General features: G+C 49.3%; 1 protein-coding gene across 1 annotated transcript in view; it reads right to left on the reverse strand.

The window, feature by feature from the left end:
* The window catches only part of prf1.5 (perforin 1.5), a 71,486-nt gene extending 46,630 nt beyond the window's left edge, over positions 1-24,856 (reverse strand). The window contains exons 1-2 of the mRNA XM_084322461.1: positions 24,544-24,856; positions 22,565-22,859 (exon numbers count right to left, since the gene is read on the reverse strand). Coding sequence (XP_084178587.1) covers positions 22,565-22,837 — 273 coding nt within the window. The 5' untranslated portion in view covers positions 22,838-22,859; positions 24,544-24,856. The remainder of the gene's footprint in view (positions 1-22,564; positions 22,860-24,543) is intronic.
* Positions 24,857-27,200: the final 2,344 nt, after the last annotated feature.

Genomic DNA, 27,200 nt, shown 5'->3' on the forward strand with positions numbered 1-27,200 from the left:
CCCCCTTGATGAGCGCCTGTAGCCCCCTCCTTTTCCCTGCCATGGCCTGCGCACCGTCAGAGAAAAAGCCCACACAGTTCTCCCATTTCAGTCCATGTTCTGTCAGGTAACTGTCAATAATTTTGAAGAGCTCATCAGCTGTCGCTCTGTTTTTGACATATTTGCAAAACAGCAGATCTTCACTCAGTGACTGGGAATTTACAAAGCGAACATAGGAAATAAGCAAACAGTCTTTATTGCTGTCAGTCTTTGACAAGGCAACACGCATGTCATCCTCAAGGCTCAACTTGGCCCTATATTTTGTTTTCAGAGCTGTCATGGATGAAAAGCCAGCTTCACACAGATATGTGGTGCTGAATGGTATCAACACCTTAACTGCTGCATCATGAGATACTTGGTACTCAGCACCACACTCTGAAACTAGCTCTCCAGGTGGTATCAGATGAGATTTCAATGAGTTCTTCCAAGAGTTTGGATGGAGATGTGTCAGGAAGCTTTGTCTCAATGTTGTCTGTAAAGGTTTTTTTTATCCAGAGTAACTTGGTGATCCTTTTCTGTGTTTTATTAAATAATGATTTTCAGATTTTGAGAAATGGTCAAACTTATCCAAATATGGTATTTTCATGGATAACAGTGCAGCTGCAACAGATAGCACTTTAGTGATAATTTTCTGTAATCCCAAAAAAAAAATAAAAAAAAAAATCTCAAGGCCCCCCCCTGTCATGCCTCTGCGCCCCCCATCGGGGGCGCGCCCCACACTTTGAGAAACACTGAATTAACCTGTGAAGCTATGCTTAGTGACATGTGATTGAGGAATGAATCCTTTTCTCAGCCTGTGATGACAATGAACAGCGTGTTCACATATTAACAGGGGTACCTGTTCAACCTGGTCGTATCAAGGGTAAGGTAGGAGGGGTGACCCCCCCGGTTTTTCCCTGGGCTCCCCCCCCCCTCCTCTCAGACATGTTTGTTTACAATATATTGTGTCACTGTGTTTGTGGGGATACGATGTAACCCTCAGCTTAAACTGCTGGGGTTGTGCTTCTGCTTGAGAAACGATTTTTTTCCTAGGGAAAAGGTTGTTTGGTCACTGTCATGTGTGCTTAGCATACCTACCCCCCCTCCTGGAGTTGGGGATGTCGGCTTGATTAGGGCACGGGACTGGTTCTGGTCACGCTGGTCCAGGTCAGTTAACCCGTTGTCCGCCGGGGACGCAGATCTTCTGTTCTGGTACCCTGAGGGACTTGTGCTTTTTTCAGGGGGAAAAATGCCGGGTCGGCCCGGGTGTCACAGGGTTTGATATTATGGAGATGTTTGTTCTCCATTCTTTTCGCCCCTCTGTTGAGGTGGTTTTTATAGTACTCCTCTGGCATCCCTGTGTACGTCCCGGTCCGCCGGGCCCGGTCCCAAGTCATTTTCGTCGACCCGTAGGCTTGGGATAACCCCTTTTTGAAAACTGAAACACTTGTACTGCGGTATAGCCAGTGTATACCCGCAGGTGTGTTTTGGAGTTTTTTCCTGAGGGGTTATAGGAACAACCACCGCATGTTGAACCAAGAGGGTGGTTGATTCCCTGGTGTGTTGGAGTGGAGTCAACTCCCGGGTTACCCGGTTGAGTGTGCCCCTGCACGTTCATGACGTCTGCCAATCGTGTCAGCCTTCTCTGCCTCGGCCCCTCTAGAGCATCATGGTTTTTTGTTGGAGGCTTTGACATGGTGCTCAACAATGCCAGCATACGCCCCTTCCGCCGGGGTGCTGTTTTCAGTTGACCCCTTTGGCGCCTGTCTCGTCCGCAGTGCTCCAGGCTCGGGTCAAGTGCCTGCTGCCTGGATTGAGGGATCGGCTCTTCTGGAGGTCGTCTCCCTGGTGCGCTGCCTGCTCCCGCTGTAGTGTAGCCTCTTGAGTGCTTCGAGTTACGCTGAGCGTCACTAATACTCATAGAACTACGGTTATATTCATAACCTATCGTTTTCCCCCCTTCCACAAAATAAAATGCTCAGGGAGCCGCACAACCAATTTACCCTTAAAATGGAGATAACACAGTGTATAACGTTTTATATATCCCCAAGCATACCCCACATTTAGCATAAAACGCCTGACAATTGCATACCCAAAGTAATTTGCGATGTATTATACTTTATACTTATAGCACACAGTTTGTTGCATTAATGGAATTATAAAGCAACAAAAATAATTTGTTTTACTTTTTTTTTATTGCTGTTTTTACTGTTATAAAAAACGAAAACCTCAAACTCTTATGAAGAGGAGAAAAAATACTGGCTGTGTAGACCTATTTTTAAATAAAACACAGAAGAGGAGACAAAACACTGGTGTCTGTAGACGGACTTTGAAATAAAACCCTGAACTATTCAGGTATATTTGAGTCCTTCCCTTATTTGTGGAACATTTATAAAATAAAAAGTAGTCCACTTTGAAAAAAGACTACCATGTGTAGACCTACTTTGAAATAAAACACAGAAGAGGAGAAAAAACATTGGCATCTGTAGACCTACTTTGAAATAAAACCCTGAACTATGCAGCTTTATTTGAGTCCTTCCCTTATTTGTGGAAAATCTATAAAATAAAAAGAAAATGTTTCATTGTTCGCAAATTTCTCACCACATATCAGGCATAAGCCTGCCTCGTTAGTCATGAAAGCAAATGAATCTGTCCACGCTGAATTAAACCCTCTATTTTCCTCAGACTTTCCTTTTTTCTGATTTATCCATGGTTAGCTTACTGGGGGGTCGGAAACTCAAGATTAGCCACTTGCAGACGGCAGGGACGAAATATTTTTGTTGACTAAATATTTTAGTTGATGAAATATTTTTTCATTTCAGTGTCACAGTATGACATCGATCTCTAAAATGAGAAGGGGAAAAAAAGGGCCAGGGAGCCGCAGCTGATTGGCTAAAGAGCCGCATGCGGCTCCGGAGCCGCAGGTTGCCGACCCCTGCTGTAAAGCATAAGAGGAAAAAGTCAGCAATACAGTACACAATTGTGTCATCAGCATTCAAATGGGCATGACATCCATACAAAGAAGAAACAATATCATTAATATAAATTGTAAAAAGGACAGGACCCAAAACTGAACCTTGTGGCACACCTTTAGTCATGGCCAAAAATTCCGATTGGGCTTGACCTAACTTCACACACTGCCGCCTAGTAGAAGATAGATAATCCTGAAACCAGACACAGGCATTATCATCCAACCCAATGTTAGATGTTTATTTATAAGTAAGTAGTGATCAACTGTATCAAAGGCTTTTGATCAATCAACAAAGAGGGCAGCACAATGGTGATAAGGTCCATGGCACGTTTCCATCAATGGCCTTAAAGATAAACAGATACCAATGTCCATTTTGCCTCTCTTGATAGAGAAGACCAACCAACCTTATAGAGGATGCAAGGATGAGTATCACCAGTAATCAGGGCTTGACATTAACACCTGACCACCGGCCAAATGCTGGTAGAATTCGGCTGTGGCCGGTAACTTCGTCATTCTACCGGCCACAGTGGCCGGTGACTTTTTTCTATGAAAAAAAAACATTGTAGTCTACAAAAGGCATCGGCAATAATTAAGTCAATCCAAGTGATACTACATAATACTACAACTCCCACAACAATTCGGAAAAGTGCATTACCGGCCAGATCCTGGTAGTGGTGCTGTCTCGAGAATGGAGTACTCCTTGTTTTCAGACCGGATGTTAATTTTTTTCATTCAGGTCTACTTTTTCTGTTAGCGTGAAGCTATGCCTTCATCAGATTGCATGGAATACCTTTTGCGACGCCGAATTCAGTATGCAGTAAAGGAATATAGCATCAGCCAATGGACATATCGATCTACCAGATGGCGATCAATAACGTAAGGTTATGTATATAACCAAGTTCTATGAATTATGGCGACGCTCAGCATCAGTTGCATAATATCTCGCTTCAGTGGATATGCACTGAATACATTTCAAAATGTACCTTTACATACCAACATCCGTCTGACCACACCCCCATCTGCTGCCTACATAAGCAGGGGTGGGGCCACACACTCATCTCCTTCCCAACAAATTTCACCACAATGAAAGATCAAGGGCCGCAGCGGCGTCCTGATGCTGAGCGTCGCCATAATTCATAGAACTTGGTTATATACATAACCTTACGTTCTATTTCATTATGGCTTTCGCTCAGCATCAGTTGCATAACAGGAGCTGAGCGGGAGCCATAGCTCGACAAATGTACCCCGCTGAGGCCCCCTACAACCATCAGACCGGGGAGGACCGAGCCCCCCGACCCTCCCTAATGGAGGATACCCCCCCTATTGGAGGCTTACGGGAGGGAGACGGATCCGACCGTGCGAAGAGGAACTACACACACGCACAACCCGCATGCCACCAGGGAACGAACGGAAGGAACAAACCTCGTTACTGCCCCCAAAATCACGGGGTCAAGAGCAAACCCAACCCCGTGGCAAGGCTGTAGCAGCGGAGCACGAAGGAAGACCCAGACCCACTGAAGGAACTGGATCCCCTGGAAAAAGGGGGCCCGGAGAGGTCAATGACGGCAGGCATCAAGACCCCACCAGGCGGTCACTTAGTGACACCGCCCCCCACATCGCCAGCGTATTCGGATAAGGCCCCTCCAAGAGCGGGTCCTTTCCCCCCAATAGCACACCGCCTGGCACACTGACCCTGCAGAACAGGCAGTCAGCATGGCCATAAGCACTCAAAAAGGTTAACCAACGGAAGCAGGCAGCGCACCGGGGAAACCAGGCAGCAGGCTGTAACCTGAGCCTGGAGCACTGCGGACGAGACAGGCGCCAAAGGAGTCAGCTGAAAACAGCCCCCCCCCCCCCGGCGGAAGGGGCGTATGCTGGCGTTGTTGATCACCATGACAAAGCCTCCATTAAAAAAAAACACCCAGAGGGGTCGAGGCAGAGAAGGCTGACATGATTGGCAGACATCATGAACGTGCAGGGGCACACTCAACCGGGTAACCCGGGAGTTGACTCTGCTCCAACACACCAGGGAATCAACCACCCTCTTGGTACCACATGCGGTGGTTGTTCCTATAACCCCTCAACAAAAAACTCCAAAACACACCTGCGGGTATACACTGGCTATACCGCAGTACAAGTGTTTCAGTTTTCAAAAAAGAGTTATTCCAGGCCTACGGGTCGACGAAACATTACTTCGGACCGGGCCTGGCAGCTCGGGAAGCACACAGGGTTACCAGAGGAGGTCCAAAAGACCACCCCAACAGCCCCCTCTTCGCCACGTGTGAGAGAGGAGCGAAAAGAATGGAGAACCAGCCCTAAGCTCACTGCACTTGGTATTCCCAGGCGGTCTCCCAACCAGGTACTAACCAGGACCGAACCTGCTTAGCTTCCGAGATCGGACGAGATCGGGCGTGTTCAGGTTGGTATGGCCGTAAGCCATTACAATAGTGCAGAGTACAACATGTACCCAACAAAGGGTCTCCATAACGCCTAACCCTGTGACACCCGGGCCGACCCGGCATTTTTCCCCCCGAAAAAAGCACAAGTCCCTCAGGGTACCAGAACAGCAGAACTGCATCCCCGGCGGACAACGGGTTAACTGACCTGGACCAGCGCGACCAGACCAGTCCCGTGCCCTAACCACGCCGACATGCCCACTCCAGAAGAGGGGGTAGGTATGCATGTCAATCTAAAACATGAAAAGAGGGCGCCACCCAGACGGTCCCATCTGTACCACGCTCAGTGGCCCACCCCAAGGGTGTGAGACCCCTCTACCTATGTTCTGATCTATTCCGTTAACATCCCCCAGATATGAACGAGAATTCATCGAGACAACCTAGTAAACTGGCGCTCGGAAGAGACAAAACTCCATCCCAGTTGCCCTATAAAAACGCTGTTTTAATAATGAGCAACCAAGGCGCACTTAGCCCCTGCGTGATTCTTAACAGAAACACCCCGAGCCAGCACTATGTACGCGTCGAGACCCAAACACATCAATGGATAGTCTAGCAAGACACCAAACATTGTTCCTCCAAGTCGCCTGGGAGAACGACACGGAGCCGTCGTGCTTCATGTTCCTTCCTCTTTTTATTTAAAAAAGAAAGAAACACAGACTGACATGAATCCCACGTGACGCAGCTGAGGGTACAATTTTTACATCCCACCACCCTCGCCACACGGAGGAGACAGAAATCCCCAGAGAGACTTCCCACGCAAGCTGTATAGATTGAAAAGAATATATTGCAACATTGAGCCATGTAACACTTGGGTTAGGGCTCTCCGAGGAGGAGGCACTGAACCAATACACACTCAATAATCGAATTGAATTGAATACACACACAATAGAGCAGAACTCCTTTTTGAAGTTCTACTCACCTTGACAATCTGAGGAGGAGGCTCTGAAACTCTGAGGAGGCTCCCTCACAGGGAAGGAGAGTCCGAACTCACAGAAGGCACTTCTCCCCGAGGAGAAGCTTCGTGAGGAGGAGCTCTGACAACTCCCTGAAACAGATCCATAACATGGACCTGAACAACCCACGGAAGTCTTACCAACAGAGACGCGCTCAGTGACGTACTCTATGGCGGGGGAATTTCCGCGGTGCACACGCCCAATCTTCCAGGGCGTGGGACCAGGAAAACTCCCCCCCCCTCTTACCTGTAACGTGCCGAACAGCAACGTGACAGGAACCTTGAAGGACAGGAGGTTTTAACCCCTGACCAATCAGAAAAGGGGAGGAAAGGATTACCAGTTCACCCCTTTACGACCCCACACCCATGATACGATGTAATGACAAGTAGAGCATGATACAGTCATAGCCTGCTATATGAAGCATCGAACAGCCTCACATAGCTCATGTGCTAACCTGCTATCTGATTTTTACTAAGGAAAAAACACAGAACAGAGAGGGCCCCCTTTAAGAGCCCCGGTCCAGACTTACACATGTGCTTCTGTGGGCCAAACCTAACCCAGTTGTAGATCACAAAGACACACACAACCCTTCATCACAACAAAAAATGGCACAGTACCCTCCTACTACAGAGGAACGCCGTTTTTAATAACGAGAGAAGACAGAAGTCCTCGATTATGTATTGGCCACAGGCCTTGCTAAGCACACATGATAAGTGACCAAACAATCTTTTCTTTAGGAAAAAAATAGTTTCTCAAGCGGAAAGCACAACCCCAGCAATTAAGCTGAGGGTTACATCGTATCCCCACAAATACAGTGACACAATATATTGTAAACAACATGTCTGAGAGGAGGGTGGGGAAGCCCCAGGGAAACCGGATCTCCTTCCTTACCCTTGATACGACCAAGTTGAACAGGTAACCCTGTTAATATGTGAACACACTGTTCATTGTCATTACAGGCTGAGAAAAGAATTCATTCCTCAATCACATGTCACTAAGCATAGCTTCATAGGTTAATTAACCCCCTTAGTTGTGAGTTCACGTTACATGAACACACATGTTCTCATCACAACTAACCAGATCATTTTTACACATGTAAACAACAACCCGATTTCTATGGAGAGAGAAGCTATACCAGTGACAAGACAATTCACACACAACACGCGTCGTATCCTCAATGTATTGCAGCAACACATGTTTTGGAAAACATCGTTATTACAAAACATTTAGAAGGGAAGAAAAGAAGAAGTGTTTAAAGTCCGGTCGGGACTCCTACCCTGAGCGCAGGCCAAGAGAACTGCAATCTGGTTAACACAGCATCTCCTGTGTTGGCGACGAGGGTAATGTCGCTGCGCCACCCAGCCGCTACGTTTCTCCATGTTGACGCAGTCCTCGCTGGCAGGGCTCCCGGTGTAGCTTCGACTAACATCCTCTGTCAAAGATGACGTCGTAGTCAGAGTGTTTAAGGCATGTTATAGTCATAGCAACGTTCAACAGCCGCTCTCGACTGATAGCAACAAGCTAACGTTTCCTAGCCTAGTGACACAACGGGCTAGCGCCGCAGCTAACAGCTGACTGGCTAACAGGTAGGCCACAACTAGCACGCAAGCTAAGCAGCTATCACCTGAACTGTACACAACGACATAACAAGCCACACTTCAGACAGGCCGCCGTCTGAAACCCTCCTCATCCTTTAAGAGAGAAGAGAAAAAGAAATGTCAACACAGTTTACAACGGTGATTTTACCAGACATACGGTGGAGCCAGCACAAGTCCCATCTGGGCTGCAGCCGACTTGAACATGGATCTTCCGATAACGAACATCCATGCCCACATTTCCTCGTTTAGGGTGTACTTCCACTCAAGTGAAAGATGGGGCCTGCACGGGACAAGAAGCATCCGCTTGTCCAGAGAATCCTGGGTTCACCAGGTCCTGGACGCGGCCCACTAGTTGACCATCATGGGCTTCAGACCAAGATCCTCCGCCGTCGCCTAAGAGGCCGAACAGAGGACCCTAATCTGGGGCCGGCTTTTGTAAAAATTGTCAGCTAGCCCCCATAGCACTAACGACAGGTTATGTATATAACCTAGTTATATGTGTACTGGCTAAGCGTCCCGCTCTTAAGCCATACCGAGATATACCTTATCTCATGTACCTACTGTACACCATCAACGAAAAACAAATACACCCATCACCTGCCGGGCCCCGCCCCTATAGAGGCGTACTCTATAAGATACTAGGCATGGTCACCAAACACTCTTCCTCGCAAAAAACCCGTTTCCAGGAAAAGATTCCTCAAGGGAACTCGGGGCCGCTTAAGAGCGGGACGCTTAGCCAGTACTCATATAACTAGGTTATATACATAACCTGTCGTTATATTATCGTACTTGGCCATCGCGTCCCGCTCTTAAGCCATACCGAGATATGGGGTAGAGCGGACGCGAGGCCCGACAGATGCACCCCCTGAGGACCCGTAAGCCCACATCAAGGGGTTGGGGAGTCCCGTCACCCAATCCTTCCTAATGAAGGGGGGGCGCAGTCAACTCCACCTGAGTGCGAGCAAGAGGGAACTAGAACCCCTTGAACACACAGCACAGGTGGAACCACGTGTGACCCAACACACTGTGGCCCATAACCACACACCCCTGCTACCCTACCAAAGGACGGGAAGCAGGAGAGGCCACAGACCCCAGAACCGCCTGGGAGACAGAACCCCCGGTCATGTCCATGAGGTAAAACCTTACAAAGGGGCCCGGGGAGGACCATGAAGCTGCAGCACAGATGTCCTCCACCGAGGCCCCACCCAGCAGAGCGGCAGAGGCTGCCACCCCACGAGTGGAGTGCGCCCTGACGCCCCCAGGGAGATCCAGCCCGGCCAACGTGTAGCAGAGGGCAATGCCCTTGCACAACCAATGGGACAGGCGCTGTTTCGATAGTGCCTTACCGGCACGAGAACCACCGTGGCAGACAAAAAGCTGATCGGTAACCCTGAGGTCCTGAGTACGGCTGAGGTAAATTCCCAAGCACGGACCGGACATGACAGGTGAAGGCCTGCATCTAACTCACTAGCATGAGGAGGCGGATGAAACGCCTGAACCACAATATCCCTGGAGTGGAAGGAACTCCGGATATTTTTAGGCACGAAAGCAGGATTAGGCCGCAGAGTGGCACCGCAATCGGAACGAAAAGACAGGCACTCTGGACGTACCGAAAGAGCACAGAGCTCACCCACGCGTTAAGTGGAGGTGACAGCCAGCAAGAACGCGGTCTTGAACGACAGCCGTCCCAACGGCGCTTGCTCAAGCGGCTCAAACGGGGCCAAGGACAACCGACAGAGGACCAATTGAAGATCCCAACTCGGAGCCAAAGAGCGTTGCACCGGCTTAACGCATCGAGCGCCAAGCAGGAAACGCTTCACAAGAGGGTGGCTGAACAAGACATCCCCCTCAAATCCCTCATGATAGGAGGATATAGCTGCTGCATATACCCTCACCGTTGAAGCCGACAGTCTATCAAGGAGAGACTGGAGGTAACCAAAGACAGCATCCAGGGGGCAGGAGACTGGGTCCCGGCCCCCCGCCTTACACCACTCTTGGAACATACGCCATCTGCCTGCGTAAAGCGCGACAGTGGAGGGAGCATGCGCATTCCGGATGGTATCAACCACAGAAGGGTCCATCCTCTCCAGACTTACCCTCCCACCAGCCACACCATCAGGCGTTGGCCCAACACAGGGTACTGAAACAGCGACCCGTGTTGCTGAGAGAGGGCCGTCGCCGACCAAGGAATAACCCAAGGCGGAGCGACCAGTAGCTGGATCAAGACCGGAAACCACACTGCCGTGCCCCGGTCCGGCCGACCAGGATCACCGTCCTGCTCTCCCTCCATATCCGCTCCAACAGCTGACTCAACAGCTGTACAGGAGGAAAGGCGTACAGAAGACCGGGCGGCCATGGAAAGGTCTAGAAGGCATCCACCCCCAAGGGGGGATGATCTGCTCGACTGACCGAGAACCACAAGGGGCACTTGTGAGAACATCGGCTCGCAAACAGATCCACGAGGCCTCCCCGAAGCGATCCCAGATCTGCCTGACTATATCGTGGCGGAGTTCCCACTCGTCATAACGAGGACCGCCCCGAGACATCATATCTGCGCCCACATTCTCTGCACCAGGGATGTGGAGCGCACTCAGACTGCGCAGCCTGCGAGATGCCCATAGCCAAAGTTCGACCGCCGCCCGGTGCAGGCGGATGGAACGAGTCCCACCCTGCCTGTTGATATACGCTGCTGCCGTCATACTGTCCGTTCTGACCAGAACGTGCTCGCCTACCACCAGGTGGTCGAACCGTTTGAGGACCAGGAGGACCGCCTTCAATTCCAACACATTGATGTGTGGGGTAGACGGGCCAGCATGGACCTTCGTCCAGCTGCCCCCCACTGCGTTGGTCCGACATGTCCCTCCCCAACCCGTGAGAGAGGCATCGGTGAAGACCGTGACGTGTGAGCGCCTGCTGCCCATGGGGACCCCAATGATGAGGATACCCAGCCTCCTCCAATGGCCGAGATTTCCCCATATCGACAAAGGAACCGTCAACCGTTTCCATTTGTCCCTCACCGGATCTATTCCCATAGAGAAAAACCACCTCTGTATCCTCCTCATGAAGAGGAGGCCAAGAGGAACCACCGTGTGAGCAGATGCCATCATACCGAGCAGGCGCATCACTTGCAGCGCCATGACCGTCCCTCCCAGACGGAAACCCCCGAGCGCGTGAAGGATAGACACCCTCCGCTGCTCCGAGAGGGTTACAATCATGGGCCTTGACCTCAGCGTCAAGCCCAAGTACTCCACCTGTTGACTGGGAAGAGGTGTACTCTTCTTCCAGTTCACAGCAAAACCCAGCCTGGTGAGGTTTCGTCGGCCAGGGCTGTCACTGCTTCCGACCCTGACAATAGGGTCGGCACCAAACCTGAGAACGGAGGGTGGGGTTGTGCGAACTGCAAAACAAGCCCCCGCCTCAACGTTCTCTTTATCCACCCCTCCAAACGGCATTCTTGTCGCCATATGTGAAAATAATCCCACAGCGTCAACTGACGCTGGGCCGCAAGGAACAGTAGATAGTTGGCCCGGTCCCTCCCGCTGTGCGACGCACCCAAGGGGGGACCCCGACAGAAAGGGCCGGTTTGATACGGGAGAAGCTGCCATCAAACTGGTTGACACACACCCCCCCCCTGAACACCCCTCTAGCGCATGCTGAGGAGTTGTTCTACAGCTAGACATGCAAGGCGTGAGGACCCCATGGGCTCCTACATGCCGTAGCCCTGCAGTGATATTGCTATCACCCAAATCACGCTCGCCTCTTCTTTGCAGACCACTGCCGCTCTCACGGGAGTGGGAGGCATCAGCGTGACACCCCGCCTGGCGAAGGCAAGGCCGGGGTAACCCTTGCTGTGCATTCAACTGAAGAGGCCTCGAGTCCCCCTGCTGACCACTGTAACTAGTGGCAGCCGTAACACCAGGCTCACCCATCACACAACGTGTGGTGCAGGAGCCACGCGACATTCTCACGGACAGACCCAGGCTCAGCCATCAACTGGGTGTCAGCCCCTGTCCCCATGAGAAGTGAAAAGTGGGGCCGCATGCGCTTCAAAGAAGGTTTGCGGCCCGCAGCCAAAGGAAAACGATCAGAGCCCCTCTTCCGTTGGTGACGGAGAGAGGATTGAACGGGGAGCGGGCTGCTCGCGGCAGAATGACGACGGCTTGTTTGATCCAAGCCGAATTCACCCAAAATGGCCAATCCCTCGGCCGCCAAGGCTGTCGGCCTTGTGGATCCCCGTTGACTCTCCGCCCAGGGTACCACTGGCGGGGGAAACATGGCCGCCTGTCGAGGGCCTCGCCACAGTCGTTGACGAGGCCGTGCTCCAACCTCTGGCTGCACAGCGTGAGGCGGTGTGGGACCCAGATCAACAACCGCCTGCGCCTCCACAGAACGACCAAAAAGTCCTTCCGTGGAAAAAGGAGTCGTGAGGAGAGAAAACCTATCCTCTTCCCCAAGAGGAGAGTGCTCCAACCAGACATGCCTATTAACAAACGTTGATAGCATCCTAATCCTCCCCACAGTTATAGCTTGCGACTGAGTCAAGATCTCTATAACACCACAAATATGCAACATGTTTATAATGTCGGCTGGACCCATAGCCCCACTACCCGACGCCAATGTGGATAGGAAAATAGCCAGCTGAGCCATAACACTGGCCGCCGCTAAAAACCATCCTGCAGCAGTATACCACTCATCCATCCATACTGCCACCCTCCGAGCCGATTCGCTCTCAAGCATCGGCCGGGTGGGACATCGTTCATCCCCGCCGGGGCACAGGATCAAAGCTAAAAGGTAAATAAGACTCAGCGAAACCCCCCAGATTAGCTACCGACTGACCTTCATCAATGAACCGGGCAAGAGGAGGGAAAAGCGGCAACGTCCCGCGGCGGGGAATATTAGAACAACGACCCATTTCAGCATTAGCATTAGCAGTAGCATTAGTAGCATTAGTGTTCTGAAGGTCCAGATTAACACATAGAGTCTGCGTTTATTATTTTGTATAACTTATATATTGTTTATATATATAAGATATATATTTTCACGTCATCTGTTTACCTACCAGTATTCATCATTCGCTTATTTGTATATGTTCCACTCTTAACGCCGTAGACAGCGTGAGCGCATGCGCGGGGGTTCTGGAACATGCCCGGGCAAAGTGAGAGACAGAGCATATTGATCTGTGGGGATGAACAGACTCATTCCACAGGTAACTAAGACAGAGTGTGTCAGATAGAAGAAACGTTTGGTAGCGGTAACGGGACGGAAGGCAACGTATCTTGACAGAGAGCTGTATAGCTAATTAGATACCACATAATATTGTCGAGCCACTATTGGCACAGTATAGTGACTTGTTTGAGCGAAGTAACGTTGAGCGACTTATAGCTGAATCCAGCGGCGTTTGGATTTAACTACCTATTGAAGACTTCATGCGGGTTAGCCTAAGTACACAAGGGCTAACTAGCTATCAACCATGCCAACGGGCTTTTGGACTAATAGCTATTAATTCTGCCATCGGGCGCTAGGAATACAGGAACCAGATCCGTACGAGATCTTCCTCACCAGCGACGACAGGATTATCCCAAGTTTGTCTGCAGCTCTCTGGAGTAGGAGCTCCAGAGAATTACCGTCTCCACCCGCCATCTTGCTTTCCCTGTGCCGTTCACTTCTTCTCACTCCATTCAGAGCTCCAACGGTCGGGTACCCGTAGTATAGGAATTATACTTACCTCGGACATTGTGGCATTGATATTATAGTAGTAACCGGAGATCTGTGTTCATATGCTATGTATGTGTTGGCTTTAATATTAAAGTGATTATTGAACTTGTATCACTGTCCCCTCGCAGTTAATGGAGTGTCTGCCATTTTGTGTACCTTTAATGTCTGGCTAATTAATATTCTAGTAGTGGTCTAATCTAAACATTTAAATACAGTCAGGGTTGTGTAGCCCCTTAGCTACAATTGGTCCTTCGAGCCGGAGGGTATCAGTAATAATAATATTAGTTATAATATGGCCAGCGGCGGACACTCTCCAACCAGCTCTCCCCCAATAGCGCGCCCTAGGCGCCAGCGTCAGCCCCCTCCCTACTTGGAGGGCTACGCTGTAGATTTACCTCATAGCTTATCCACGAGGACGCTAAGCAGGGATAACCTTAGTAGCTCAAGCATGCCCAACCTTACCGAGGAGTCAACCCTAGATGTAGAGACCCAAGCTAGTTTAAGTGAAACTAACTTAGCTTACAGGGGGGGACAAGCGGGGCATGACTTGACTATACCCACAGAGCACCACGCCCCCGAGATGGACCTCAGAGCGCATGAAAGGAAAGAGTACCGCGCCCCCGAGATGGACCTCGGAGCGCGTGAGAAGACCAGGTCACCGCCAAGCCCAGTCGGCTCCAAATCACCATCATCAGCATCATCCCCAAGTGGGGCCGATAGGAGGCTAGCGCAAGTCCTGATCGCCACGATAACCGCCTCGGCCGAAAGGGACCGCCTCCAGGAGCAACGAGAGAGTGAGCGTGACCGCCTCCAGGTGCAACGAGAGAGTGAGCGTGAACATCTCAGACTGGAAGAGAGGCGCCTCCAGGCTGACGCCACGGCGCAACGAGAGAGTGAGCGCGAACATCTCAGACTGGAAGAGAGGTGCCTCCAGGCTGAAGAAAACAAGGAGCGAGACCACGTCAATGCGCAACGCGAGGCAGAACGAGACCGCCTACAAGCACAAATGATGGCGCAAGCACTCCAGAATGTGACTCCCCATTCTTCCACACGGAGCTCCCGGAGATCATCACGCCAAGGGTCGAGGGCACCCTCCCCCCCCCGACGAAGCTACATGGGACCCCGCCTAAGGGAAGAACCTGCTTACGTTGCAGAGCAGCTAGCCGAGCGACTACAAAGCCTGACTGAGGACGAGGGAGGACAGAGGGCCCACCCGCACTACTCCATCTCAGACCAGGAGGCTCAGCGAAGCCCCGGTCTCAGTCCCGACATGCTGCGTCATGAACCCCCAACACGCCCCAGCGGGGAGTTAGAGCACCAGACGGCACCGAGGACTAGCGCCTGGCAACCCAGCCCCTGGTTCCCGCCCAGCACGAACCAACGACCCAACGCACAGGGAGACTCGCCGCGGATGCCTCTCCCCCCACGTGTGTCAGTGTCACAGCCCTCTATGGCACCCTACATTGGGACCCCCGTATTCCCAGACTTCACAAGAGAAGACCGAGCGCAGTATACCGAGGTGCGTATGTGCCTAGAGACAATCATGTCAGGAGTACAGGACGAGCCATACAAGTATGCCATTCTCCTTAAGCATCTCAAGGTAACTAGAGCGCACAACATAGCGCTGGCATACTCCAATTCACAAACTCCCTATTCTGACGCCCTGGTTGCCCTCGACGCACGTTGCGGACGTACGTGGGATTATGTCATTCAGGAGATACGTGAGATCGAACGCCTTCCCCCGGCTAAAGACAACCGAGCCCTGGATGACCTATCCGTCAAAGTACAGTCCCTAGTAGGGATGCTCGGGTCCCAACGAGAGAAGGGGATGTATGAGTTGTACGCCAACTCCAACGTGGAGCGCATATTAGAGAAGCTCCCCCCATTCCGCCAAGAACGTTTTCGGCGGCAAAGAAACTACCGTGACCCGAATGCCCCAGAACAGTCAATGCTGGACCTTGCTGACTTCCTAGCCAGGGAGGTTAGCAGCCTAAGGATTGACACCTTCGCATGGGGTGGCTCGAACTGTAAAGAGGGACCGAGGAGGTTTAAAGACCAAAGCAGGCCCATCACAGTGATGCACCAGGCCGAGTCGGTGTCACGGCAGAAGAGTCACAACCCCCCCGCCAAGGAGAAATGGAAGATCGCATGTCAATACTGCGACAGCGAACACTGGCTGTCGCAGTGCGACGCATTCAAGAAACTGACCACCGCCGAAGTAAGTCAGTGGATTAAGGCTAACCGCCGCTGTGCGCGCGGCCACATGGCAGCAGAATGCCGCCTTAAGAAGAAGTGTGGCAAGTGTGACGGCGCTCACCTCGAAGCACTACACGAGAGCAACAAGCGAAACCCAGCTCCACAAAGCAACTCTAGAGCAGAAGTACTCTACATCGACCCCGCGAAGAGTGGGAGCTCCAGGGTGCTCCTCAAGGTGGTACGAGTACTCCTCAGTCACGGGGACAAGGTACTCGACACCTACGCCGTCCTCTACGACGGGTCGGAGAAGACACTCCTCCTCGCCTCCGCCGCGACCCAGTTGGACCTGCGGGGCCCAGAGGAGACCATGACCCTCCGTACCATTCGTCGAGACTTAAAGACAATCAAAGGTGAAAACGTCTCGTTCACCATTGCAGTGATCGACCAGCCTGAGAAGCGGTACGCCATCAGCAAGGCGTTCACGAGCTACGACATAGGTTTGTCCCGCTACGATTACCCCATCCCACAGCTGAGGGAAAAGTACGACCACCTACGCCAACTGCCCATACCGCTCATCAGCGGCGCTACACCCTACTCATTGGCTCCGACCACACGGACCTCATTGTCCCAACTGATGCGGTCCACATCGGACCCAGAGGATGCCCAGCCGCGGTTAAGACCCGACTGGGATGGACGCTCCAGGGCCCCCTCTCCGGGCCTTCCAGCCGACCAACGTCCACACGCTGCCTTTACACCAAGGCGAGCAACACAGACAACACTCTCCTACAGCACGTTGAGAGGCTATGGACACTAGACGCGCTGCCATTCAAGAACGAACGCAAGATGGTTCGGTCCAAGGAGGACAAGTATGCCATCGCTCTACTAGAGCAGAAGACGACGAGGGTCGAGATCGATGGAGTGCTAAGATACGCAACCCCACTCTTGAGGCGGGAAGGGATGCCCACTCTGCACGTGCCTAAGGGAGCGACGCACCACTACCTACAGAGCACCGAGCGGCGCCTCGCCAAGAATCCCCCACAAGCAACGATCTATCACGCCGAGATCGAGAAGCTGGTAACGGCCGGCCACATAAAGAAAATCGATGACCACGAGGCAGAAGGGACGACAGAGTCCTGGTACGTGCCCCACCACAAGGTCACCCACAACGGAAAGAACCGCATTGTGTTCAATTGCAGTCATCAGATTGGACAGCAGAATCTGAATAGCCTACTCCTGCCCGGTCCTACGCTCGGACCCTCTCTCCTCGGCGTCCTGATACGCTTTCGTCAGGACAAAGTGGCCATCAGCGGCGACATCAAGGGGATGTTCCTACAAGTTCGACTGATGGAGGAAGACAAGCCTTTACTGAGGTTTCTGTGGAGGGAGAGGCTCGACGACCCTCGATATACCAATGGGAGGTACTCCCCTTCAGCACCACCTGCAGCCCGTGCTGCGCCACGTTCACGTTACAGAAGCACGTGGCCGAAGACCCCGGAGCTGACGATGATGTCCGACACAGCGTTGAACGAAGCTTCTACGTGGACAACTGCCTACAGAGCGTATCCACGCCAGAAGAAGCAGAGAGCATCCTAATGAAGCTACGGGCTTCATTAGCCAAAGGTGGATTCGACCTCCGACAGTGGGCCAGTAGCGACCCTCAAGTTCTCCAGCACCTCCCTCCAGAGACTAAAGCCGCTAGCAGCGAGACCTGGATGGCGCACACCCCAGGCGAAGCGCAAGAGATTACCCTGGGCCTCATCTGGCGCTTCAAGACGGACTCGCTTCACTACCGACACACACCTCTGAGGACGGATCAGGAGACGTCCACGACTAGACTGACCACTCGGCGGGGTGTGTACCGAACGCTCGCCAGCCAGTACGACCCAATGGGGTGTATTCTCCCCAGATGGCGTTTTAATTCAACCTTGCTAAAGAACGATGATTTCTGTTCTGAGTTCAGGAGTAAACTAGCTGAATTCTTGCAGATCAACGTTGGCACAGTCGAAGACCCTAGGGTCCTGTGGAACGCATTGAAAGGATTTATCAGGGGTCATGTCACACTTTTCGCCTCCAATTTGCGAAAATCCCGGTCAAAAAAGCTAGAAGGACTGGAAACATTATATGCGGACCTATACGCATCCTTGCAAACTAACTATAGTGAACGACTAAACACACAACGTAAGATAGTCAAGAAAGAAATAAACTCCATACTTAAACAACAGTCTGAGTTCTTGATACATAGGACAAGACAAAATTACTACTTTCACGGCTCCAGGCCTAGCCATCTATTGGCAATGAAAATACGCTTGAATGATCATTTCTCGGATATCCCCTCGATCAAGACGAGCCAGGGTGCAGTCACTACTGATTCGAAAAAGATCAATGACACTTTTAAAGAGTTTTACTCACAGTTATATAGCTCAGAGGTTAATCTTGATGACTCTAAATTTGAATCGTTCATTGGCGGGCTTGAGATACCCCACATTTCTGAGGAAGAGGCCAAGGAACTGGGGAAACCGATCACTCTTGTGGAATTGAGGGAGACGATTGCTGAAATGCAGAGGGGTAAGGCACCAGGCTGGGATGGTATTCCACCCGAAGTGTATTTAGCTTTCTGGGACCAACTGGGACCATTGATGCTCGATATGATCAATTACGCTATCGAACAAGGGGAGTTCTCAAGAGATGTCAATATGGCGTTGATTTCTTTACTTCTCAAGAAGGACAAAGATCCCAATGATTGTGGTAGCTATAGACCCTTGAGTCTTCTCGGGGCCGATTTAAAAGTGTTTGCCAAGGTGCTGGCCCGTCGCCTGCAGAGATTTATGACTGTATTGGTACACTGCGATCAAACTGGTTTTATCCCGGGGCGCCTGGCTGCAGATAATCTTAGGAGGTTGTTGCATGTAATCGATAACAGTAAAGACAATACAGCTCCGTCCACAGTTCTGTCTTTGGATGCCATGAAGGCGTTTGACAGACTTGAGTGGTCATACCTGTGGAAGGTACTTGAGATTATGGGTCTTGGAAAGAGTTTTATTCATATGATTAAAGTCCTGTATGCCTCGCCGTCTGCGATGATACTGACAGGCAAAAACTGTTCCACACTTTTTCCAGTCTCCAGATCTTCTAGACAAGGTTGTCCTCTGAGCCCAGGACTGTTCGCGCTTTCCCTCGAACCATTGGCCTAATTTATTAGGCAATCGGAGGACATCGTCCCCATAATGGTCAATAATACTCCACACAAAATTGCTCTCTATGCGGATGACCTGCTGATTTTCATGGACGACCCCTCCCGGTCGGCCGTAAAATTATTGGGAATAATCGACGACTTTGGTCAAATGTCAGGCTTTAAGATTAACTGGAACAAATCAGCCTGCCTACCTCTTAATGAGCTGGCCAAGACGGTACGATTACCAGCTGATATCCCCATAGTAGAACATTTTAAATACTTGGGCATAGAGATATTCCCCACGCTGAATCAAACTACTAAGTACAACTTCACGGGTACTTATGATAAAATACGCCAGGATCTAGACAGGTGGTCGTCCCTTCCTAACTCTTTACAAGCCCGGGCTTCCATAATCAAAATGAACGTCCTGCCTAGGATAAATTTTGTTAGCTCAATGCTCCCCCTGCCCCCTCCAATAGACCACTGGCGCAAGGTACAATCGATAGTATCTAAGTTTATCTGGAATAACAAACGCCCGAGAATCAAAAGAGCTACTACTCAACGTAGGAAACAAGATGGGGGCCTCGCAATCCCTGATTTTAAGCTTTATTATCTGGTCCTTTTCACTGAGACCTCTGATGTGCTGGCTAGACCCTGTAGATGCTGTATCTTGGCGCTCCTTAGAAGCGGCGGCGGTCTCACCGCTAAGATTGCAGGATGTGGTGTACTCCACTGTCCCTATTTCGAAATGCCGACTGAGGTATGGACCGATCATAACTCACGTGATCCAGACGTGGCGTAATGTACAGAAGTCGTGTGGGGTTAAATGCCCATGGCACCTGGACTCTCCAATTTTTAATAACCAGCAATTACTTATTGGGCACAAGCCGGTTAATATTCCTCAATGGCAAAGGAGGGGAGTTCATACTCTGGAGGATATTTATGATAAGAACGGCCTCCGTGCGTTTCAGGACTTAAGAGAATTTTATGATCTTCCCGGCGAGTCCTTCTTTCTTTACCTTCAACTAAGGTCAGCGCTGAGGGCGCATGGCGTGCTGTGGGCTCAAGCTCTGCAACCACATCCCTTTCTCAGGCTCATAGTGGACAGGACGACCTCCAGAGGGTTTGTCTCAGACTTTTATACGCTCTTAATTCAATCCACGTATAAAAACGTATCATTGGATACAATCTGGCGTGTGGATATCCCGGAGTTGGACCCCGAGTTTGATTGGGATGATGTTTGGGCAAATGTGGCATTGTCTTCCCGCAACCCCAATCACCAGCAGATTAATTTTAATTATATTCATAGGACCTATCTTACACCTAGGAAGTTGTTTGCTATGGGACTGATAGCCGACTCTCGGTGCACTTTGTGCTCTCAAAAGGCCACTGGCACTTATATGCATATGTATTGGGATTGCCCACCAGTGGCCCGTTTCTGGAGGTCAATAACGGACAAACTTTCAGATCTGTGTGGCTTAACTATACCATTCACAGCTGTTACGCTACTCCTGAACGATATAACGACACTACCCGCGTCCGTACAACTGAAAAGGGTTGTCCTAGCGGGCGTCACAGCAGCGAAGAAGCTAATAGCAATGAAGCAATGAGATGGAAGGAGCCTGAGAAGCTTACAGTGATTAACTGGTCCCTAACATTGTTGGATGTGATTTATCTTGAGATATCCACGGCGCGGGTGATTGGGGTAGGACAGGCTGGCATTGACCTGTGGTTCGCAGCAGCTGAGAAGGTAAGGACCGCCGTGTGCGGCTGAGCGGGGTTGGGGTGCTTGATCGGGGGGGTCCGGCGGTCTCATGGGAGGGGATGGAGGAAATGTCTTGTCTGTCTTGTTTTTTGTCTTGTCCTTCTTAACTTTGACTGGGTGGATTTTAGGGGGGGGTTGATATTTAGCTATTCTGCGCTATTTGTCAATTCACATGCCATCTCCCCAAGGGACTAATATTGGCAGACTGATTGACCTGTCAACCAACTTGGAGGAAGATCCTCTTTCTTCTTACACTTTACCTTCTGCGAGTTTAGCAGTCTTGAACATGTGTAAGGGACCTAGGCTATCTACAGTAAATCTGCGGCAACACTCTCGTAAACAATCTTTTCAGTCACTCCACTTTGTAAAGGTGGGGGAAGGTTGGCATGTTTGAAGACATTTTTGCTATTGAAGTTGCCATCTATATTTGATAGGTTGGACGCTGTTTCTTTTTCTTTTTTGTCTTTATAATTTGTTATTCTGTATTATTATTGTTTGTTATTCTCCTGTGGAGTTATGTTTTTTGTTACTGTGGTTATTGTGTTGTCTTTTTTCATGTAATTAATAATAAAAAAATTTGATCAAAAAAAAAGATGAATGAAGTAAGATTTTGATTATTTGAAATATGGCCTGTGTAGACTAAACTATGCACAGAATTATGTCAGTCTACAAGGTCCGGATTCTACATGGTCCGGCAATGTAGACCTTGTAGACTCCACTACAGACCAATTATCAGTGAATGTTCATGCATTTTTAAGAAGGGCTACTTCCACAAAAAAACAAAGAACTCACCAAAACATCTCAGTAGCACCTTATCTAAATGTTCTATTTCATATATAGAGATTCATATTTATTTATGTATTGCATGCATTTCTACATTTTATTTCCTATTTTGTTTATTCATCCCAGTATCTTTCTTTATGTGATGAATTCTACAAGGCATGTAGGTGTATATGTGTTTGAGGATGATATCCTTCAAACAGGCAATAGTGATGATATAATTTGGGCAGTGCTGAGCTGGGATACTTTCCTCCAGTGTATTTGTCCCCCGGCCCCACCCAATGGCCCCATGACACACACACACACACACACACACACACACACACACACACACACACACACACACACACACACACACACACACACACACACACACACACAAATCGAAGTAAATTTTTTTTTTTTTTTACTTAGATTTTTTTTTATGTTCGAAGCTTGTGCAATCGAACGAAGCTTCGAAGTATACACAACATACATGACATCATGACACATCAGTGTATGATGCTACAATAACGAATGCCGTTATTGGTAATCAATAATCAGAAACAACGTCCCCCGCCCCCCCCCCCCCCTTTCATGCATTCATGGTGGAACATGATACCGATCATATGCATTTTGATTTTAAACCTATTCATCATCACGCTATAAAATGGGAACGTATTGATGAAAAAATTATTTAGTGTGGTGATTTTTGGCTGGTGAAAATGCTGAGCGGCTAGTGACTTTGGAAAACCACTAGCCACAGTGGCTAGTGAGCCAAAAAGTTAATGTCAAGCCCTGCCAGTAATGAATCTAAGAGCATTATACGTGTAGTTTGTGTATTGTTGTGCTATCTCTGTACCATGTGTGTCTGTCACACTGTGAAACCTCTAAGTTGTTGAGCACCCTTGTCACCTAGATGTATCACTGTACGTGCGTGTCTGATTTTTCTATCTCTTACCTGTCCCCGGTGGAAGCGATTGGGACAGAGCGTACAGCTGTGGTTGTCACTCATGTGTGCTTTGACGTCGATGACGTAGGCCCCCGTCCGACGCATCCTCACCACATCGAACCCCTCCCCCGCCAGGTTGTGCCCGGGGACAAAGGGGGCTTTCTCACACTCGGACCCCGAGCCAAGCCTGCATCCCAAGACCCCGTGGAAGTCGGCCCACATGATTGGCAGAGCCAACATGAACGGGAAGAGGCTGCTCATTCGGAATCCCTTGGCTACCATGGTTACCGGACTGTGAAGGATTCTACAGAGGGAGATACAGGAATATTGAGATACAGTATCTATGATGTCGTACAAACCCCATAAAATCGAACACAGCGAATCACGTCTGATAAGATAATATAACATATGCCATTTGGTTGATGTTTTATCCAAAGCAACTCATAGTTGCATACATATTTAATAACCAAGGAGGTGGCCCTAGTAGAAATCCAGCATCTCTAGGCCTAACCCGTGCTCATCGACCTACAGAACACTGTACCACTTATCTCAGATGTACCGTGTCGGAAATGCTGTATCTGCTCCACAAACGGAGACAGGTCTATTTTCAGACTCCCAGCAGTGGGACCAGGCAGGGTTGCAGTATGAAGCTTCAGTTGCACCGTGTCTAATATACAGTAAATGAGGGCATCACTCTTAACATCTCTCTCTCTCTCTCTATCTCTCTCTCTCTCTCTCTCTCTCTCTCTCTCTCTCTCTCTCTCTCTCTCTCTCTCTCTCTCTCTCTCTCTCTCTCTCTCTCTCTCTCTCTCTCTCTCTCTCTCTCTGAAGTAGAGCTCTTAATCATCTCTCTCAATTCAATTCAAATAGGCTTTATTGGCATGAAATATCAACATACTTATTGCCAAAGCAAGTCCAACATACAAACAATAACATATATATTATTAAGCAATAAAACATACCATAATATTAGCAATAAGTAAAACAATCAACAGAAACATATTAAATTACAAAATAATCATTCAATCGGGTAGTCATTTTACAGATGTAGCCACCCAGATACATGTATTTACAGGGCTTGTTCTCTTATTGTATGACAACCATCTACATATTTTGCAGCTAATACTGTACACTAACTTTTCTCCCCACATATATATAACAGCTTTTGATTATCAGGGAGATGGATAAACTGTGGATCAATTTTATTTATTTTATAAAAGAAAACTTCTCTTAAATCCTTGTATTTCTCACAGTATAGTAGGAAGTGAGGTTCTGTCTCAACAGTCTCTCTCTGAAGTAGAGCTCTTAATCATCCTGCTCTCTCTCTGAACTAGAGCTCACAGTCCCCTCTCTCTCTGAACTAGAGCTCACAATCATCTCTCTCTCTGAACTAGAGCTCACAGTCCCCTCTCTCTGAACTAGAGCTCACAATCATCTCTCTCTCTGAACTAGAGCTCACAATCATCTCTCTATCCCTCTCTCTCTGAACTAGAGCTCACAGTCCCCTCTTTCTCTGAACTAGAGCTCACAATCATCTCTCTCTCTGAACTAGAGCTCACAGTCCCCTCTCTCTGAACTAGAGCTCACAATCATCTCTCTATCCCTGTCTCTCTGAACTAGAGCTCACAATCCTCTCTCTCTCTGAAGTAGAGCTCAAAATCATATATATATCTCTGAAGTAGAGCTCACAACCCTCTCTCTCTGAACTAGAGCTCACAATCCTCTCTCTCTCTGAACTAGAGCTCACAATCATCTCTGAACTAGAGCTCAAAATACAGTAAATGAGGGCATCACTCTTAACATCTCTCTCTTTCTCTCTTTGAAGTAGTGCTCTTAATCATCTCTCTCTCTCTGAAGTAGAGCTCTTAATCATCTCTCTCTCTCTCTGAAGTAGAGCTCTTAATCATCTCTCATCTCTCATCTCATAATGACATCACACGTGCATGGCGAGGTGTTCCTTTAAGCTACTGGAGAACATGCAGTCTTACCTGTTCGCTTGCTTGTATCGCTCCTCCCTCTTGTTTCTCACTCCTTGGCCGTCGCAGAGAGAGAGAGCCGTCAGGCCGCAGTCACAATAAAAGAAAAAATTAAAAAACGTCTGACGAAGAAGAAAACGCTTGTTGTGCTTCTCCCTCCTTCCATACTAGATAGAACCCCGCTGTTTAAAGGGAGCCGACTCACTCCTACTCCTCCGAGGGGCGTCTAGCTGAGCTGTAACTCCAGCTGTCTCTACTCGGCTGTAGATCCCTCTCTCTGTATGGGAGAGGACAGGGAGTTCCCCCAGCTTCAGGCCCCACTCTCTCTCTCTCTCTCTCTCTCTCTCTCTCTCTCCTCTCTCTCTCTCTCTCTCTCTCTCTCTCTCTCTCTCTGTCTCTGTCTCTGTCTCTCTCTCTCTCTGTCTCTGTCTCTGTCTCTCTCTCTCTCTCTCTCTCTGTCTCTCTGTCTCTCTCTCTCTCTCTGTCTCTGTCTCTGTCTCTGTCTCTGTCTCTCTCTCTCTCTGTCTCTGTCCTCTCTGTCTCTCTGTCTCTGTCTCTCTGTCTCTCTCTCTGTCTCTCTGTCTCTCTCTCAGTCACTCCTTATATCCCTCCCTCCACTCTCTCCCTCTATTCTCGCTCTCTATTTCTCCGCTCTCTCTCCCTCTATTCTCTATTCCTTCTCCCTCTCTCTGTATTCCTCCTCTATTCCTCCCCTATATTCCTCTCTCTCTCCTTCTATCCCTCCACTCTCTATCTCCCTCTATTCTGTCTCTATTTCTCTGCTCTCTCTCCCCCTATTCTCTATTCCTTCTCCCTCTCTCTCTTTATTCCTCCTATTCCTCCCCTCTATTCCTCCCTCTCTCCTTCTATCCCTCCACTCTCTCTCTCCCTATATTCTGTCTCTCTCTATTTCTCCGCTCTCTCTCCCTCTATTTCTCCTCGCTCTCCCTCTATTCTCTATTCCTTCTCTCTCTCTTTATTCCTCCTATAGTCATCCCATCTATTCCCCTCTCTCTCTCTCTCCTCTATCCCTCCACTCTCTCTCTCCCTCTATTATGTCTCTCTCTATTTCTCCTCTCTCCCTCTATGTCTCCTCTATCTCTCCCTCTATTCCTCTCTCTCTCTCTCTCTCTCTCTCTCTCTCCTCTCTCTCTCTCTCTCTCTCTCTTCCTGAGGTCAGACTGATTTCCTCAGCATGACTGGTTCTGTTTTGATGTTAAAGTGCCGGCTGTATGAATCAGTCACAGCTGTGTGTGTGTGTGTGTGCGTGTGCATGCGGTTGCACACGCCTAGGGGGAGGGGCATGCTCAGACAAGATGTAGAGCACCATGAAGGGGGAGGGGCATGCTCAGACAAGATGTAGAGCACCATGAAGGGGGAGGGGCATGCTCAGACAAGATGTAGAGCACCATGAAGGGGGAGGGGCATGCTCAGACAAGATGTAGAGCACCATGAAGCATCTGACACCTCTTTACTGGAAGTGGAGTGTTTGTGTGTGTTATCTCTGTGGGAGTGTACAAGTGTATGTATGTGTCTGTGTACATCAAAGTGTGTGTGTGTGTGTGTGTGTGCATGTGTGTGTGTGCGCGTGCATCTCTGTATTTATAAGGTCTGAGCCGGCCTGTCTGTGTGCTGATAACCTAACCAGAACCATGTTGTCAGCTTTCTCCATTGTCTATTTATGGATGAGGGTGGAATGGTGGTTTTCTGAGCAGTGAAGATAAGTGCAGTGCGGCTAGACTCATACGGGGGGGGGGGGGGGGGGGGGGGGGGGGGGGGATTGTTAACCCTACGTGCACCAGATTCGATGTTTTCTCATGTCTTATTAGATGTGAATTGGTAGATTTGAAGCACTTTAATTTTATCATGTGCTTACTTTTAATTCATGATGTGATGCGGACATATTATTAGTACATATCGCTGCTGGCGGGACAAAACCTCCATATATATATATATATTTTTTTTTTGTATCAACTCAGTAGATCATCCTCCATGTGTGTGTGGTTTTACAAAGTCTACACAATGGGAAAGCATTAAACCAATCATCTGTCTAAACCTCGTAACTCTATTCGCCCTCAAACCTGTGTTCGTTTTTTTTCATCTGCTGAAAAGTTGGGTTTTTGGAGTTATGAGGTTTTGTCCCGCCAGCAGCGATATTACATATACATATTATTGTCTGTACTTTGTCTATTGTGTGAGCTATGAGATACCCTGAATTTCCCCTAGCGGATGAATAAAGTATCTATCTATCTATGACTGGCAGTGTCACTAATTGAGTTTAGTAACTCACTAACTCACTCACGGTTAGCCACTCTGCCTCTAGTGGCGGCTCTCTGGTAATGCAGTTTCCCTGTCTGCAAACCCCCACAGTACGATCCTTTCAGTGCGAAGGTTCAGTATTTTTTACTTGTTGATGGTTGAGGTACCCCTCAGTAATCTAAACATCACTGGACGTCTTCCTTCGTCCCGGGTTTCATTCAAGGAGGGTAAAGATGCCGAGGAGATGTCACCAATGTCATACGGTCATACCGTGTCATACGGTCATACTGTGTCATACGGTCATACTGTGTCATACGTCATACTGTGTCATACGTCATACCGTGTCATACGGTCATACCGTGTCATACGTCATACCGTGTCATACGGTCATACCGTGTCATACGGTCATA

Source organism: Notolepis coatsorum (genome assembly GCF_963971535.1).
Source record: "Notolepis coatsorum genome assembly, chromosome: 10".
Lineage (NCBI taxonomy): Eukaryota > Metazoa > Chordata > Actinopteri > Aulopiformes > Paralepididae > Notolepis > Notolepis coatsorum.